This window comes from Balaenoptera acutorostrata, chromosome 2, assembly GCF_949987535.1.
Source record: "Balaenoptera acutorostrata chromosome 2, mBalAcu1.1, whole genome shotgun sequence".
NCBI classification, from domain to species: domain Eukaryota; kingdom Metazoa; phylum Chordata; class Mammalia; order Artiodactyla; family Balaenopteridae; genus Balaenoptera; species Balaenoptera acutorostrata.
The window spans coordinates 133,281,306-133,300,109 of NC_080065.1; the positions used below are offsets into that span (position 1 = coordinate 133,281,306).

Here is an 18,804-nt window from a genome sequence, read left to right on the forward strand (position 1 = left end):
GCCTGTGCTCCGCAACAAGAGAGGCCGCGACAGTGAGAGGCCCGCGCACCGCGATGAAGAGTGGTCCCCACTTGCCACAATTAGAGAAAGCCCTCACACAGAAACGAAGACCCAACACAGCCATAAATAAATAAATTAATTAATTAATTAATTAAAAAAAAATACATTGCTCTTTAAAAAAAAAAATACAAAACAAAACAATAAGAATTTGCAAGAGAGACACTAGAGCCAGGATGATAATACAGAGACACAATTAAGAAGTAGTGGGCTTCCCTAGTGGCGCAGTGGTTGAGAATCTGCCTGCCAATGCAGGGGACACGGGTTCGAGCCCTGGTCTGGGAAGATCCCACATGCCGCGGAGCAACTAGGCCCGTGAGCCACAACTACTGAGCCTGCGCGTCTGGAGCCTGTGCTCCGCAACAAGAAAGGCCGCGACAGTGAGAGGCCCGCGCACCGCGATGAAGAGTGGCCCCCACTTGCCGCAACTAGAGAAAGCCCTCGCACAGAAACAAAGACCCAACACAGCCAAAAATAAATAAATAAATAAATAAAAATTAAAAAAAAAAAAAAAAAGTAGTGACAGAGAAGCTCATGGGGGAAGGAAAAGTGAGCTGAAGAGGGTGTTTGTAATTACTATTTCAAGTGTAGCTGCATAGAGCCTGGACTCACTCAGTGTCTTCTGTGCTGCTCGGGCATCCTGACATTCCACTGTGCCAGGATTTCCCAAATTTCACTTAAGTGTTCTTGTAGATGATGTCTCCCAGATTGCCTAGGAGCAGAGACTGTTCCTAGTCATCTCTGCAGCCCTGTCTAACATATTCCCAGGCCCCATGTAGTCTTTTAGTAAACGTTGGCTGATGGTAAATAGCTCTTGGCATTTCAAACAATTTTTTTTCTAAAAAAATAGCTTATTTACTCTCACACGTCTAGAGATCAGGCTAAAAGATCAGCACTAGATGCAGTGACAGGGAAATCACAGTAAGGCTATTTATTTGTTATTCTTTTCTGCTGCACCGTGCAGCATGTGGGATCTTAGTTCTCCGACCAAGGATGGAACCCGTGTCCCCTGCAGTGGAAGCACGCAGTCTTAACCATTGGACCTCCAGGGAAGTACCAAGGCTAATTATTTAAAAGAAAGCTTTTTGAGTTTCTGAAGTTTCATTCTAAATCTTTTCACTTTCTTGTGACATAACCTTGATCTTGAACAGTATGGTCCAAATTAAAAATGAAAAACAAGGGCCTTGTTCCTTTATGCTCACTCCGACCTCATGTTTATAAAAGCCTCCTACGCAGCTTTTTCCTTTTCTTTTTTCCTTTTGTGTGCGTGCGTGTGCGTGTGTGTGCGTGCCTAATCTATCACCTTGTGTTTGGTTTTGAAACTTTGATTCCCTATGCACATACCTACATACAACATCCTTTCACAGCATTTCCTTATTTAACTTGGGAAAATTTAAGATGCTTTTGAAAGTGAACTCCATGCTAAGAATATCACATGCTAAGAATTCAGCCCTTGCAACTTCAAACACTGCTGAGAAGAAGGAAGAAAAAGAGGCTTCTGAAGAATCAAACAGTAACAGCTAACCTTTGCGGAATATCTGCTGTGTGCCAGGCGCTCTTTAAGTGGATTACAAATATTACCTCACAAAAAACAAATGAGAGAAAGATGGTAGAGAAACTGAAACCCCTGCACTGTTGGTGAGATTGTAAAATGGTGCAACTGCTATGGAAAAATTAAAAATTACCATATGATCTAGCAATCCCACTTTGGGGTATATATCCAAAAAAATGGAAAGTTGGATCTAGAAGAGATATCTGCACACTAATATTCCCTGAAGCATTATTCACAAATGTCTATTCACAACAGACGTTTGGGAAGCAACCCAAATGTCCACTGATGGATGAACGAACAAAATATGATATATGCATACAATGCAATATTATTCAGCCTTAAAAAGAAAAGCCTGACACATGCTACAGCACAGATGAACCTTAAAAACATTATGCTAAGTGAAAAAAGCCAAACAAAAAGGGACAAATATTGTATGAGTCCACTTATATGAGGTACAGGGAGTAGAACGGTGGTTGCCAGGGGCTGTGGTGCGCAGGTGGGGGTTGTTACTTAGCGGGCATAGAGTTTCAATTAGGGAAGATGAAAAAATTCTGGAGGTGGATGGCGGGGCAGTTGCACAACAATGTAAATATTCTTAATGCCAATGAGGTACTTAATGCCACTGTGCACTTAAAATTGGTTAAAATGGTAAACTGTGTTATGTGTACTTTACCACAATTAAAAAGAAATCATGTAAAGAATCATTCATGTACAGACTCAAGACTGTACTGGTGGGGCTACCAGCCTTCCTTTTTTGATGCATGTGCTAATAAAATCGACATACATCCCTCCAAGAACAAACAGTTAAACAAATGAGGTAGCATGGTAAATTAAAGATGGCCATAAATTCTTTGCTACTCGTTCAATTAAGAGGAGGAATCTTACCTATCTCCCCTTGAATCTGGGGAGATTCCTTGATCAACAAAATGTGACAGAAGTAACTTCTACTCCCAAGGCTAGATCATATGAAGTCCTGTCCTTGAGCTTCCTCCTGTACTGCTTGGAACAACTCACTTTCCGCTCTATTTCCGAGTGTTCCCTATCAGAACCCAGCGATTTGCTCGGAGAGATCCAAACCAGAGGGAGAAGACCATGTGTAGGCACTCTGGTGGATAGTTCTAGCTGAGCCCCTAGAGGGCTTACAGCTTAAATTGCCTACAATATAACTTCCATTGGAGCCCAAAGTTAACTAAAGTCTCAGCTGACATCTAACTTCAAATGCATGAAATCCCAATCTAGAACTGCCCAGCTGAGCCCAGTCAACTCACAGAATCCTAACAAATTATTTGTGTTAGCCACTAAATCCTGCAGTGGTTTGCTATGCAGGTACCACAATGATGTCCATTTTTACCTAACAAACCCAAGGCTTAGAGCTGACATCTCAAGGTCACAGAGTGAGTACTCTATGGTTGGTTGAACCTGCAGATGTGGACTGCAATACGGAGGGCCTACTGTAAAGTTATAAGTGAATTTTTGGCGCCTAATCCCAGAGATATTCAAGGGTTACCTGTACTTAGGGGCAAGAACTCGGGATTTGGAGGGTAAAAATCTGGGTTTCTGTCTAGCTGTGTGACACTGAGAAATTACCTATGTAGACATAGAATGCTGCCTGCCATTTCAGTTAACAAAGAATGGTGTGGCCGTCAAGCCATCAATCACTGCAGCTGTCCCTGAAGGTGCACCCTAAGGGGATTCAGGATGGAGAAAAACAGGATTACAGACCCTAGACACTTACGGTACATATCAAAGGAATGATTTCAATAAGCCCAGATTCTCACATCTTCTCATATATAAAAAAGAGCTAAAGTCACTAATTTGACATGTCTGTTTTTTCTTTAATCAGCAGTAATATTTTAATGTTCGACTACCTGTTTTTGTTTTGCGTTTTGTTTTTGTTTTCTTTTGCAAAATCTCCTACATATCTTGGTTCCTCCCTTACCTCTTCAGAACAGTCCCTCGGAGATATCTGAGAGGCTGTCTCCCGGGCTCAAGTCCTCAGCAAGTGAGCTAAATAAAACATAATTCTCAACTTCCAGGTTGTGCTTTTTTTTTTCAGTCCATATCCTCTCTGAAGATAAATTTTATAAGAAAAAAAAAAAACGGGTTAAACTGACTCCTGCCCATACGTCACGGTGTCAGGGAGTTTTCAATGAGGCAATGACGTGAAAACCCTTTGGAAACTATAAAATACTGTAAATTACGTGCAGAGACAACGCCCCAAAAGTAGGGAAGGGCTGATTTAACATTGACATCTTTAACTGCCCCACCCCACCCCCCCAAAAAAAAGATTTTCTGTTTTCAGGTGAACGAATTCTGGAAATACCTCTACTGGAACCTAGCTCGCTACTTTACAAAAGAGAAACGCGAAAACCGAAAGCTCATCCAAAACCAACAAGAAGCAAACCACCGAATCACGAGCATTTATCCGGCGTCCGACGCGAGACGCTTTGGGCGTGGCGCCGCTGTCACGTGAATGAAGGACGCGCCCCCAGCCCGCTTCCAAACGCCACGCTTAACATGGCTGCCGGGCCTGGACGCCCGCGCCCCACACCCAGCATGGGCGTGGGGAGCGGGCCTAGCCCGGGATACCAACACTCCGGAAGTGCCCGAGGGGCGGCGGAAGCGGAAGCGCTCCGGCGGTGGGGGCCGCGGGAAGTGTGTGTTGCGTTTCTCCCTCCCTCCACCACTACAACAAACGGAGGGCTGGCGTAGGTGAGGCGGCGGCCGGGTGGGCCGGGGGCGGGCGGCGGACTGCAGAGCCCGGGATGCGTGCGGCGGGTGGAGGCGGCTGGATGGGGCTCTGCGGCCCCCGACCGCTCGGGCTCTTGGTCTTCGGCCCCTTTTCGGGCCTAGAGCTCCCCGAAGAGCCGGGATTGGGTTTGTGGTTCTTGGCCTTCTAGGCCCTGGTGGCAGGGTTTGCCACCTTGCCTGAATCTGGCCCAAGATCCCAGGATACAGAACCCTCTCTGAGTCTTGATTTTCTCAACACAATGGGGGAGTTTTGGCCTGGCCAACTTCTGGGACCCCATCCCACTCTGGGCGTCAGAAGTTCCACGATTTTAACGTTAAGTCAGTGTTAAAGCCGGTCAGTTAAGGCCTGTAGTCAGCTTACTGAGGAGATGTTCTGAGCAGGACGCAGTGAACACATCTTGGAGAGGCGGCCAGCTAAGGGATCGGGAGCCCGGAGTTCTAGTCTTACCTCGTCCACCGACTCCCTGACCTTGCCCAGGTCCGTTACCCTCTCTGTGGCACGGTTTACATATCTGTAAAACGAAGGTGTTGGATGCTTCTGATGCCCCTCCTAACTCTAAAATCAGATTCTCAACTCCCTTTCAAGGAGTCTTACCTTAGAGACAGGCCAGAAAAGCATCTCTTCCCTGCATTTTGTGTAGCCAGGAGATGGCTTATCAGAGGTGTCTACCATGTTTCTTTCCAGACACCAAATCGGCCAAGGGCAACTGGCACTTCGTAAGGTTCCTATGTTTCCTGTGTAGTGGAAAGCTCTGTCCTGAAGACTTTGTTTTAGAAACCTGTACCAGCAGTGTAAAACACGCAGATGTGAAACATAGGAAACCTTTGGTTTTTAATCTTAAAACTGCTATTAAATTGCTGGTTTACCTTCCTTTTCTGGACTGGAGATTTCTCGTCTGACAAACGAATGAGTTAGATTAGGTCACAGGTTCTTAATCCCCTTTCCCATAGTCTGCACGAATGAAGAATAAAATAATGGCTCTATAAAGCCATGATTTTCTGGGGGAGGGAAAAGGTGAGGTGTGGAGAGTACATATTATGTAGCCATAGAGATCGAAAAAATCTGTGCTTGTAATTTTTAACATTTTTTGACAATTACTGGTCTAGGTTATCACTAAGGCTCTTTCTCTTTAAAATTTGTGATGCTGTGATTCGTATGTCCTCTTTGGGTAAAGAATATAGACTTTTGTGTGTGTTTGTTTAAATGACTGTGTGCCTGGAAGTACACACACTTTAGTTAAAAAAAGATACTAAGCCATACAATAGGAGAAGAGGGAAAAGCTAGATTACAGTAAGGAAAAGTGACATAGTGAAATAAAATTGGACTTGAACTAGAGTTAAAGACATGGATCCTTGTTTCAGCACTGGTATTGATACTTTCTGGGTTTGTGACTTTGGGCAAGCCAGCTTACCTCTCTGGTTCTCACTTTCCTTCTCTTGGAAAATGAAAGATTCGACTGGATGACTCCTGGACATTTTCAGTACTATAATTCTGTTTTCTTATTTGTTTTTTATCTGAGCAGCTTGGTGGATGTGGTGCGGCATTTCTTTAGGCAAGAGAGGCTGTTCTAGGAAGTAGACGTAGAAGATCTATGATGAGGAATGGTGTCAAATTGACATGCAATATTACATTGATATGAGCAAGCTGAAGCCAATAGAAACTAAAGAAAGGTGTTAGAAACCTGAAGGGCAGGGAAGCCCTTGACCAGATAGGATGATTGAAGACATTGGGAAGTTTTAAATGGGAGAGAGATATTTTTGGTGAGGTTAATGAAAGGGCATTTAAGTTATAGTAATTGAAGTGGCTGAGTTGTCAGACACTGGTGGTAGAATCTGTCTCCACTGTGAGACTGTAAGCTTCATGGGAGGAAAGACTTTGTCACCACCTAGCACCTAATAGGCAATAAAAAAATAGTCGAGCGAGGGGTTGGTTGGATGGACCGATGAATAGATAGAAGATAGCAATTTTTAGAAAAGGAGTTTCTCCAGAGAATTGTTATTAATTAGATACAGAATGGGGAAATTGATTCAGCATTGTGAAAGTTTCATAAAAGAAGAGGTCCCTAAGTTTTCTCATTAGTTGTAAGATAAGTCGGTTTATCGCTTCCCTATAAAGTATGTTAGTAAGAGACAAACACGTACCTTGGAGGGTCCAGTGTGATCTGAGTAAGAGAGTAATTAGTAGAATAAGACAGGGATGAAAGAGGATGTTGACAAGATGGAACAGGTGTAAGAAGATTTCTAAGTTGTGCATTTAGGGAGTAAAAGAGTAGGTTTATATAGGACTTTTATAGGTATCAACGATTGTCAGAATTGTGTACAATACGTGTTAAAACCTCTATAATGAAAATAGAGAATAAAAAGGAAAATGATTTTTGCAAGCAAGGAAATGTTGGTACTCCTCAACAAGAAGTAGAAATAGCCTGGAGGGTTAAGGTTTAAAAGATAGGGATAAATCTGGGAGCAACCAGAATGAATTAACTTAGTAGAGGATAGTGTAGTCTAGTTTGGGATAGGAGAGGAGCACACCTATGTGTTAATGAGAAGGACCTTCCTCACCTTGTTGAGTTTCTCAAGTTTAAAGAATGCTCAGAAACAATTCAGGCTTACTACTTAGAACATACTTGGACCAGTAGGACAAAAGTGATGCTTCCTGTGGCTAAGGTCTGCTAAACAGCCAGCCACAGGATGACTGTAGGACACCCAGGGCTGCTGTAGGCTACTGTGTGGGAGCCAAATTAGATGGACCACAAGCTCTAATTTGTGAAGGAGGGTGTGGTCAGCAGCAGTTCTATCAGAGCATCGAGAAGTGCATTTCCAAGCACTGGGCATAGCTCTGGAATGCAGGCAGCCAGCCGAGGTACAAAGGACTGACTTGATGACAGGTTGTATAGTGTAGGCCGAGAAATCTGAATCCCAGCCTGAACTCTGCCACTTAATATATGTCCTTGGCAAGTGACTTAGACCCTCTGGTTCTGTTTGTCCATCTAAAAATTGAGGGACCAGCCTTGGATAGGGTCCTCTGGATGAGCTTCCATGTCTCTGTGAAGCCCCTGAAAGTATATATGAGTCTGGGTGTGTTTTGTTTTTGTCTTGGGGGGATGTACAGCTTTCATCATAGTCTCAGATGGGTTTGTGACCCACAAAAAACTAAGAACTGTGTGACCCTTTAAGTCTGTGAAGGACCCTTCACCTTTTAACTTTCTGGGGTTCAAAATGATATTTCTTTGAGGTTTAGAATCTCAGCCTCCAGGACTTGCTAACCCTAAAAAATAACACCTAGTGCTGCAAAATACAATCTCTGCATATTTATACCCACTTGTTATTTATACTCACCTCTCCCTTACCCTCCATAACTCCTCTGCTAGGCCCGTTCCTATGTGTCATCTTTATCTACTGTTGATAACTGGAATTTCCCTCTTTTCCTCTTTCTACTTGCTGCTGCTTTGGACCTTCTCTACCTTATTGAGTTTCTCAAGTGGCGAGTGGTGATATTTTGGAGATAGGGGTAGGAAGAAACCAAGACATAGAAGACTAGTCATGGCAGTTTTCTGTCCTCACCTGCTTTTATCCCTCATCCCACTAAAAGACAAGCAATTGAGAGAGAGCACGCACATATAAGAGAGACTCCGTCATCACTAGGTCTCTGTCTTTCGTGGTGTTTTCTTTTCAAACAGGGATACCAGGCCTCTGTACTCACAGCCTGGGATGAAATGCTCTCAGCATAGTCCAATCATGTATTTCACTTAAGTGATGATGAAGCCAGCTTTAGTTGAAACAGTTGTGTGGGTTTTTTTGTTGTTGTTTGTTTTTTTAAATAGAGTTTGAGTGGTGATGAGGGAAAATAAGTGAGTCCTTGAATGAGCCTTTTATCTCCTTAATATTGCCAGGGGCACCTACTTGGACTGGAGAGGACTGAGGAATTTCCCCCAGCTATGAGTCCTGAACTGTTAAAGCCCCTAGATGGAAGATGGCGGTCTTATCCTTTACCCCAACGTTCATCTCCACAAGTCCCTTTCCCACCGAAGCCTTGTAGCAGGGAAGTCACTACTCCAGCTGCTGCCAAATAAGTAGCTCTATGACCAAGTTTTCAATTCTAGACGTGATATGGGAACTATGTTACAATTTCACCTAAATTTTTGTTGTAGTCCTGCTAATTTAGGCGCTTTGGTAGTAGTGTTAATGCATAGTAGGTTAAATGGATCTTTGTGGGCTTGCTGGAGACTTAACCTAACCTCTCGATAATGTTGTGTAATGTCATATCTGTGAGTAAATATTTTTCTGAGTGCTAAACAAGGGAACTTTATAAAAAATCAGTGGTATTTAAGGTGCAATCTATTGGTTTAAAATTTCAAGTGTACGTTGTGCACTGGAGCTACTAAATCTGATTCACACAAAACCACAGTATTGCAAAATAAGGAGCAATAAAAGGTGGAATCATAAGATGAGGGTGGAAAGTATTAAGTGGTGTGGATTTGCTGAAGAAAAAGAAGGAAGGAGGAAGGGCCAAGAAAGATTTTTACTTAGAGGATGAAATCAAGAACGTGGTATCCATGAACGGTTAGAGTTGTCAAAGGTGAGGGTGTAAAAGGTGAAGCGTGTGCTAAATAACATAGCTGGAGAATTAATCCATGGTTGGATTGGTCTGTACTGGTTAATAGCCTTGTCAACGTATTTGAATGCCTCAGGGTAGCTAATTGTTATGTGTTCCTATTGGAGTAAAGTGTGATTGCATTTTTGCCAGGTTACAGGCTTGTTGCTGAGATCACTGAGTGCTGTGGTGGCAAAAATAGGAGCGTGAAATGGTTCTTAGCAGCCTTGCAGCTACTGGGCGCATATGGAATAATGGAAAGACTGATGGATATTCACACATCAGACGTGTGATTTGTTATCACCCAGTGGCAGGAGATTGAGATTCTCTTCCTTTTCCTGGCAGAGACATGATCAATATAATACTATCCAAGTTGCTATGGGAGAAGCTAATGTTAGTTAAGTCTCACAGGGAGCTCAGAAGAGGAGTTTAGTAGGAGACGTTTTTTCAGAGGACTTAACGTTTAACTAGATTTTGAAGGCAGAGTAGTGGTTTTCCAGGCCAAAAAAAAAAAAAAAAAAAGGAAGGGAAGGACATTCTAGCCAGATTTAGTAGCTTACTAGGAGTAAAAGATGAATGTTAAACAAACGGATGAACTGAGGATACTGGTGTGGCTGGAGTGAGCAAGTGGTAAGAATTGAAAGATGAGATTGGAAAGATGGCTTGGTCAGGTTGGAAGGATTTTATCCTCTGCAAACTAGGATTTCTTGTAGGCTGATCTGGTTTCTGTTTGATCATGTGTATTAAATTCTTTAAAAACAAATTCAGTGAACTGTAGCTCACGTACCTACTCTTTGCAGAATTCCTTAAGTCCATACTACCAACTGCTTGTTGATATTAATCCACACACAATTCTAAAAACTTATTTCTTTGGTTTCCCAGGCCATAGCTGATTAGAAGCAGCAAATTAGAGGCTTGTGTGTGTGTGTGTGTGTGTGTGTTTGGGTGGAGTGCAGGGAGAAGCAAGCATGCTGACACCTGTCAGAAGTCACAGTGCGTAACCTTTCAGTGAGGGAAGAAGAGGCCAGAAAACACACACACACACACAGACAGACACACACACACACACACACACACACACGCACACAAGAAATATAAGAATTCACTTAGCCTTGTAGTTTGCTCCCATATGCTGCTGAAGCAAAGGAACCCCAGGAACTCCATATAGTTCAGGAGTCCCTGAGACTATATTGCAGAATATAACGTATATTCAAATGATAACCTCAGGTCATCAAGAAAAGGTTACACTTTTATTGCAACTCTGTAAGAAAATGGAAGCATGGGGTCCACTTTAGAAACTTCTGATAGTAACAGATTATAATTAAGAAAAAACATTGGTGCATAAAAGGGAGCAAACACTGTTTAATCTAGAGATGACAGATTTGCGAGAGCAATTCTTTGCATCACTGTAGCATGATTAAGCTCTGAACTCTACAGTTCTCTCACTTTGAATCCAGATAAGTTTTCTGAATTTTACCAGAGATAATTGATAATGCTATTTAAAGGACACTGTTTTCATACAGTTCCCTCTTAACCTGATCTGCAAAATAAAACAAACCTCTGGGCAGAAGTTCGCTCATCTTTTATTTTATTTCCCCCACTCCGTTCCTCCTCCTTTCTCCTCTTCCTCCCTCACTAAAGCTTATTTTAAAAACAAACAAAACATACATCTGATACAAAAGTGAATTAACCTCTGCTCCTTAATACTTATGGGAGAGGGAGAGGGGAGGGAGAAGGGTTGTTTTATTCTTCCTCTGAAATTGCATGTAAAATTAAGTAGTTTTTTTGGTTATTGCTTTTTGTGGAGAAGGTTAGTAGTTTTTTTTTAATCAAATTCATAAGGGGATATGTGACCCACCAGTGAAATCTGATCCCCTCACTTTATAGGTGGGAGAAGGAAGAATTTAAAAGGTGATTCAAGTTCATAGAAGTAGTTTGTGGCAGATCCAGGACTAGAATCCAAGAGTCTTCTCCTTTCTGCTGTGTTAGGGGCAGTCCTAGAATCACAAGCTCCTGGAGTTGGAAGGGGTTTTGTTTGTCTAGTTTAATCTTATCTTACATATGAGGAATTTGGTGCTTGGAGAAATTAAGTGAATTAGCTAGGAAGCAACAGAGTACAAATAGAATCCAGGACTCCTGATTCCTTGGATTTTTGCTCATTCTAAATAATGCATTTTTATCTCTACTGCTCTTCAGAAAAAAGATGTTCTGTGCCTTTCATGTATTTTTATTAATTTGAATGTAGTCTGTACCATTGTAATAGCACTATCTTTGTGTGTCTATATTCTAAAATAAACATTGTTTTACCAAGATAATTTCTGCATCTGGGTTTGGTGTGTTTTAGTCTACTCTAATCACTGCTTGCTTTCAGGTCTTTGAACTCAAGTAACCAAAAGGGGAGATTTGCTCTTTGATACTGGAGATAACGCAGCAATGGGTCCACGAAAGAAAAGTGTTAAAACGTGTCTCATGAACAATGATATTCCTGAAGAAACAATATCAGATGAAACAAAAGACTATATGAATCAACTTTCACATGAAGTGCTTTGCCATATTTTTAGGTAAGATTTTGTTTGGTTGATTTTCACCTACATGGAATGTATAGTATAAGTAGGAGCAAATGCTAGAGCTATGCTGTCCAATATGGTGGTCATTAGCCACATGTGGCGTTTAAATTAAATTAAAGATCCAGTATGGCTAGTGGCTACAGTATAGGACAGCACAGACAGTGAAGATAGAGAATATTTCCTTTATTGGAGAAAGTTTTATTGGGCAGCCATTATCTAGACTGTGTTAACATTCCAGGCTTCTTGGAATTCTTACTGACTGATAGATTTGTTGACTTTTATTATTACAGTACCTTGTGTGTATGATATAAAGCAGTGTTTCTGACTTTTGGATTACAGTCCATAGCGAGAAGCACATTTTGCTCTGTGTGCACATACACGAAAGGAAATGAAAAAAGTTTTGTGAAATAATACCCATCATTGGTATATGCAGTGCACACATTAAAGTTGTTTTGAGGTAAATTTTTTTCAAAATCCTTTTTTAAAATTATATTTTTATCTAAACTGTATTATAACAATTGTTAAAGAAACCAGAGACAAAACCAAAAAAACAACCAGTGAAACCCTTTCATTATAGTTTCTCCTGCTGTCTTCTTTCATTATCCACTCAGATAAACACATCCTGATATACTTTGTCTCTGGAATGAGAGACCAGAGTTTGATCCTGAGTCTCTCATTTACTGTCTCTGGACCAATGATAGATATAAAGATGTTATTATAAGAATTCAATGAGATAATGCTTTTAAAGCACTAAATACACTGAATGGCATAAACACTTGGTAAGTGTTAATGGTTATATTGTGTTGTGCCTTTTTTCATATTGCTGCATGGTCTTCATAATTATCATTTTAGTCACTGCTTTCTATTCCACTGACCATGACATGATAATTACCTTTTCTTGTATTCTTTCGTCTCTATTGTTTCTAATTTTTCTCTTATATAATGCAACTAACTTCTCCAAGCATCTGAATTTTCCATTATTTTAGAGTATTTACCTAGGGGAGATTTCCATATATGAAGTTCCTAGAAAAATTTTGAATTTTTAAAAAATTATTAAATATTTGCAGATTAAGAAGTTTTAAAATCGTGATAGCAGAGTTATTTTAGGGAACTATGGGCACTTTATTTTTCTTTTCCAGTATAAATTTGTATTAGTCTTTATCTTCTGCAGTTTGTTATTATGTGACACAGTGTAGTTTTTGTTCAGTTCTGTCTGGGAATAGAAGGCCCAATTAAAATAATAGACTTTTTTTTAACATAACAGGATGATACTAAAGTTCATCTGGCAGGAGAAATTCTGTAGCCAAAATTTTTCAGAAAAAGAGTCTAACCCTACTAGATGTTCAGATGTATTCTAAGATACACAATAATTAAAGATTTGGTACAGGAGAAGATAGCCAGACAGTTGGGTAAAACAAACTCCATATATAGGCTCCATATGTAGATTCAAATATACGTGGGGATCTAGTTTATGATAAACTTGGTATTCACATTAGTGAGGAAAAGCTGAGTGGATTATTCAGTGATGATGTCACAACCTAAAAACATTTGAAGAAAATAATAAAAGCATGTTCTCTCTCATATCTGACAACTATATTCTAAATGTATCAGTGAATTAAACAATGAAGTTATTAAAATACTAGAGGAAAGCATAGGTAAAATCGTTTCTAGGGATGTGTGTTAGATGTTTGTTGACTAATGGTAGGGCATATTATGAACAAATTTGATCATATTTTAAATTGAGAGTGGGTTCGATTTTGCAGTTCAAACAGAATATACAGTAGAAGGAGTGGAATCAAATAGAAGGATGTTACCCTGGTTATAATGAAAAAAACATGCAGCAAATTGGCAGAATGTAAGGAGAACTGTGAACTAAGCTGAGTACTTGAATATGGTATTCTAAAAATAAACATTTATTTTTAGGCTTCTAAAGTTTTTATCTGAGGACTCATTTTGTAGTCCTGTAATAACCATTTAGCATGTTTTCATGAAACAAGAAAAACCATGGCTTCCTTAAAAGAAACTTAATCTTTGCTGTACCTGCCATGTTAAACACATCTTTTCTAAAATATGTTTGATCTGCCTTTTGAACTCCAGCTTTTTGACTATGTATCTGTGGAGTAAAAATACATTCTTTTTCTGAGGGCAAATATAAGATAGTCTCCGTAAGATTACTGATGTTTGTATTTCAAGGGAGTATAATATTAACTCAGGCAAATACTTTGGATAAAAATCAGTGATTTGTAGAAAAAAGTTTTAGTGGCAAAACTTGATTTAGAAAACAAATTCAGTTTTTCATTGTTTATAAAGTGTATAGTTATATAGTTTCTGAAAAGTATCCTTATATCTAAGTTATGGAAACTGTAAATTAAGTTGGCAATAATGCTTTTTTGGTAGAGAATTTGACTTTATTTTATTCTCTTTATTTAAATAGTTATAAAGGAGAATGCAGAGGGGCCAGAGGTAGAAAAAAATAGAGCAGAGAAATATTCAGCAGGTGTACCTGGACTTTCCTTTAGAATTAGCTTAATTTTTAGGAAATAGACCCAACTGTTGACATCCTTGCTCTTCCTCTCTCTTATTTAGCTGTTGACTTTTTTCTGGTTAACTTTTCTGAGCCAATTTCACCAGTTGTAAAGTGGAGTAACAGTAGCACCTACTATATCAATGAGGGTCGTAGCAGGAAACAAGATACCCTCGGCTGGAATTTGAAAATAACTTAATGAAGGGATCATTCAGAGAGGTGTAGGTAGGGTTAAGGGAATGAGGAAGAGATGCTGAAGATTCATTCAGCTAGGGGACTAGCAATAACAGAAAGCCTTTGCCCTGCCTTCCATTGGCCAAAGTCGCCTCATAGCCAGAGGGGTGGGGAACACAGCAGAACAGAGAAGGGAAGAGAAAGGATTGGGGGAGGGCTGTGTCGCAAACAGGAAAAGAACCTAGCTTGCAAAAGTTGTGAAACGTGACTGTGACACAACACCAGCTCAATAAAGGGTAGCTTTTGCCTTCTTTTTTTTTTTTTAATTAACCTAGGTCTGTTGAGAGAGAGATATATATACTGGTATTACTGGAAACAGAACAAAAGTAGAGGTTAGTTGAAAAGTTTCTTGAAGGAAGAGATAACAGGCGAGGTCGGAAAAAAGGAAATTGTAATTCAGATGAGTGTTTTCACTTAATGCTTATGCAATACTTTTATTAGAGTATGTGATTAAAAGGTAAAAGATCTAGGGAAACATGTACACTATAAACTTAGTATACATATTTGTTGAAGAAAATAGTAGAGATTCTGGGTGGTGTTGAGTGGGAGCAGAGAGGAATTTTTTTAGCCACTTTAGGAAATGGATTCTGTAAAAACTATGAAAAAATATTGGTTAGGTTCAAATTGATCAGTTCTCTCTGATCTTTTGTACATTCCCTTATCACTGTACCTTGAAATGTACTGAGATTTTTTTATCCTTCCTTTTTTTTTTGAGATTGTCTTTGTCCTTAAAAACTTAAAAGGAGAAAGGCAGGATTTATCAAATGCTCTATGGAGGGGGCTCCACACTTTATTTGAATGCTTGAGTATTTGCTGTTTTTTTTTTTTTTTTTTTTTTTTTTTAGTAAAATGATATGTATGCATGTTAATCTTAAAACTCAGTGAAGTGAATATTACTACAGTCTTATTTTATTTGAGGGGCAGGAGAATGGAGGAAGGAAAAAAATAACCTGTCAGTGAGATGAAGTACTTACCCACTTGATAAATATGAGTTTCTTTCTCTTACAAAGGTACCTCCCTCTGCAGGATATCATGTGTATGGAATGTCTTTCCCGGAAGCTAAAGGAAGCGGTCACCCTATATCTGAGAGTTGTGAGGGTAGTGGATCTTTGTGCAGGGCGATGGTGGGAATACATGCCGAGTGGTAAGTAAATTTAGCCTGTAACGTACAGTGGAGCCCCACTGGAAACTACTAATAACGTTCCCATCAAAAGCTACTTGTTGCTTTGGGATAGGCAATCTAGGCACCTTGTAGATGGATAAATTTTTTAGGTTGGTTTAGGTTGATGAAATGAGTTTTGCCTGAGGCTTTACTGTTTTAGTGGTCTGTTTTCATTTCCTACTCCTTAAGAAACTGCATCAGTCTATTCCACAAATATATGATCGGAGAATACATATTGAGCCTTTGATTAGCTAAGTATATGTCTATCACATTTGACAAAGTGTCTTTTCTTCCATGATGCAGGTTTTCATGCACCCTCTGGTTAAACAGATATTTATCAGTTTTCGTAAAGCTGCTCTAGTTGTAGGTCACAGAAATTGCACTTCTGGAACTTTCATTTCTTTAGCACTTTTAAAAGGCCTGTGCTAGGTCTTGGAGATTTCTCAAATAATGCATTGGCCTTGCATGTGAAGAACTCAGAGTTAGTACCCTAACCACAACAAATGGACCTCAGGTAAAGAGACCACCAGAAAAGAAAGTTCATGACTTTAGTTAAGCAGAGCACACCTCAAAGGGAAGAAATAATATTACGGGCTAATCAGGCTTCTTTTCAGTTAACACCAATCTGTTAATTATGCCACTTTAGTTAATGTTGTTTAGCAATTTTGAATGTCTTTTTAAACTACCTTTCATCAACAATGTTCAGATCCTGATATTTGGAAAATGTGATGCAGCTGTGGTGCTGGGCAAAGGGGAGGGGTCCTTAATAGAAGTGAAGGGCTGAGGAGATAATTGTCTTCTTCTGTTCTATTGTGTGGAACAGAACAGACTGCCTCTGAAATACTGAGATATTGTACAGTTTGGGGTGCTGCGTAAGCTTTCAAGAGGGTCATTAGTCAACTGATAACTCTTATCATTTGGCCAGAGTTATCACTATATCTTTTTGTGAAGAACATTGCAGAGACTTGAGGCTAGAACATAGCTTGGTGGGAGGCAAACCACATTTGTCTTCAAATACTTTAAAGAAACTATCGTAAGGGAAAAGCATTCATCATATTGCAGAGACAGCAGGAAAGAAAAAATCAGGGCAATGTGAAAAGGACTGTCATTTCTTTTATGACATTTTCTTTAACAGAGGTTAGGCCAGTAGAAAATGTGGACATGGGGTTAATGCACTACATAAACAGATAGGATAGCAGAGCTCCCATGTGGTGCAATCTTACAATTAAAATCTCTGCCCTGTATCAAATTAGAGAAGAATTTGTCTGCACATTGCTGGCTTCTTTTAGACTGTGATAAATACCTGTGAGCCCAAGACTTCCCATCACTGCAACAAATATAAAAGAGAGTCAAAGCAAAGTCTCTATAGCCTAGAATAAGGTCTCACTAACCCTGCTTTGCTAATGCCACCTTGGTCTGGTCTCTGGAGTTTATACCCTGATTCTCTATATAATAATGCTAAATAAGGTTTTTATATAGCACTTTATGGTTTACATATATGATCTCCTTGGACTCTCACACCATCTCTGTAAAGAAGGTGGAGAGAGGCAACGTGTAATGTACAACAAGAGAAGATGGACATTGGCAAAGGTCACATTCATTTTTTACATTTTTAAATGGGGTGATAAACCTTTTCATTGGGTTGTGAGAGTAGATATGTAAAATGATTAACACATTGAATGGTTTAGTAGAGTTACTGTACAAGACAATAATAAGAACTGTTATTATAATTAGAGAGACCAGGTAATCTCTGAGGTCCCTTCTTACTCTTCATTTTTTGTGAATCTGAAGCTAACATAGCATCTAGACTAGCCCTGTACAAGTAGAACAACTTTTGAAAACTTAAGACTTAATGGTTTGGGACTTCATTTTTATTCTTGAAAATTAATATTTTTATTTATCATTAGTGAGTAGACAGTTGGCTTTCTGATGGCCTCCATTAAAAACAAAAAGTAAGATAATAAAGTATCATCAGTATGAGACTTATCTCCTTACTTACCGCACCAGCAGCTCGTACTGTGGAAGTAACCTGTATCTTTCTCTTCCCATCTGGTTGTTCCCCACTGTGGAGCACAGCTGGCCTCTCAGATAAATAGTTTTCTGTCAGTTCAGCATCCTCGTAGTTTGGATTGCTTATGCTCTCTTAGCTAACTTGCATCCGTCTTTTTCAAAAGAATGAATTGTCTAAAATGTCCTGGGAATGATAGTTAAACACAGGATAAAGTAATTATTGGGAAATGGGTAACTAAGAGAACCCAGTTTGAGATGGGATTTGGGTTAGAACTGTGAGCTTCCTGAAGACGGGGATCCTATCTTACTTATTTTTTTAGTTGTGACCTCTGTAGAGCCTAGAGGTTTTATGGACCAGAGAGTACCTTTGGGGGAGGAGGGTGGTGGCCAGATAGGTTGTCCGTCCTCACACATCAGTCAAATAGGTCCACGTCATCTGGGTTAAAAGTGTGTTGTTCTTAGTTGAAGATTTCTGTACCTTAAAAGCAGGAGCAACAACAAAAAAGAAAGTAGTAAATTAAAAGTTTCAGCTGTGAAGTATCAACTCAGAATAAGTGGTGTTTCTGACACATTTCCTCTGTTACTAAGGGAAATATTTTCTGTTTAACCATTTGTTCAGCTGTAGTGTTAGCCTTATGAAAATTTAAAAAGGAAATCTCTTTTTTTGTTGTTGTTTTAACTTTTGATAACAATTACAAGTGCCTATAAATGTTGACCAACAGAAAGATGAACTTGGCTCTAAATACTTGTGAACTTCTTAGGCTTCACAGATTCCAGTTTTCTGACACTATTGAAGAAGATGCCAGATGTTGAACAGCTATATGGCCTTCACCCTAGATACCTTGAGAGGCGAAGGGTACGGGGCCATGAGGCTTTTAGCATTCCAGGAGTTCTGGAAGCTTTGCAGGCATGCCCGAACTTAGTGGTGAGTGCACCTGGTTGAACATTTGACATCAACTAATTGATGAAATATTAAATTAAAAGAATGATAGAACATGTTCAGTCACATGAAAATTTCATCCACGACGAACTTTTAAGTTCCACTGCATACTTAGCATCTTATGATACAGAAATAGAAGCTTTGGATGCTAAATTAAAAACCTTTCTTGTGTTTGCTTTGGCATTATTCTGCAGGGTGTGGAAACTTCTCATTTGGAATTGGTAGAATCCATTTGGACATACATGCCACATGTTCATATTTTGGGGAAGTTCCGTAATCGTAATGGAGCATTTCCAATTCCTCCTGAAAATAAGCTGAAAATTCCTGTAGGAGCCAAAATCCAAACTTTACATTTAGTTGGTGAGTACATGTTTCTTGGGTTGCTTGTGACTCCTTGAAATGCCATACTACTGAAT

General features: G+C 39.7%; 1 protein-coding gene across 9 annotated transcripts in view; it reads left to right on the forward strand.

Annotated features, from left to right (window-relative positions):
* Positions 1 to 4,202: 4,202 nt before the first annotated feature.
* FBXO38 (F-box protein 38) overlaps positions 4,203 to 18,804 on the forward strand; it is a 52,667-nt gene continuing 38,065 nt past the window's right edge. For 7 of the 9 annotated variants that reach the window (XM_057540169.1, XM_057540173.1, XM_057540174.1 and 4 more), the window contains exons 1-5: positions 4,203 to 4,321; positions 11,323 to 11,512; positions 15,287 to 15,420; positions 18,210 to 18,373; positions 18,583 to 18,748. In XM_057540169.1, coding sequence (XP_057396152.1) covers positions 11,385 to 11,512; positions 15,287 to 15,420; positions 18,210 to 18,373; positions 18,583 to 18,748 — 592 coding nt within the window. In that variant the 5' untranslated portion in view covers positions 4,203 to 4,321; positions 11,323 to 11,384. Of the gene's footprint in view, positions 4,322 to 4,396; positions 4,839 to 11,322; positions 11,513 to 15,286; positions 15,421 to 18,209; positions 18,374 to 18,582; positions 18,749 to 18,804 lie in introns of those variants that run through there. The other 2 variants (XM_057540171.1, XM_057540170.1) reach the window with 2 other exon arrangements.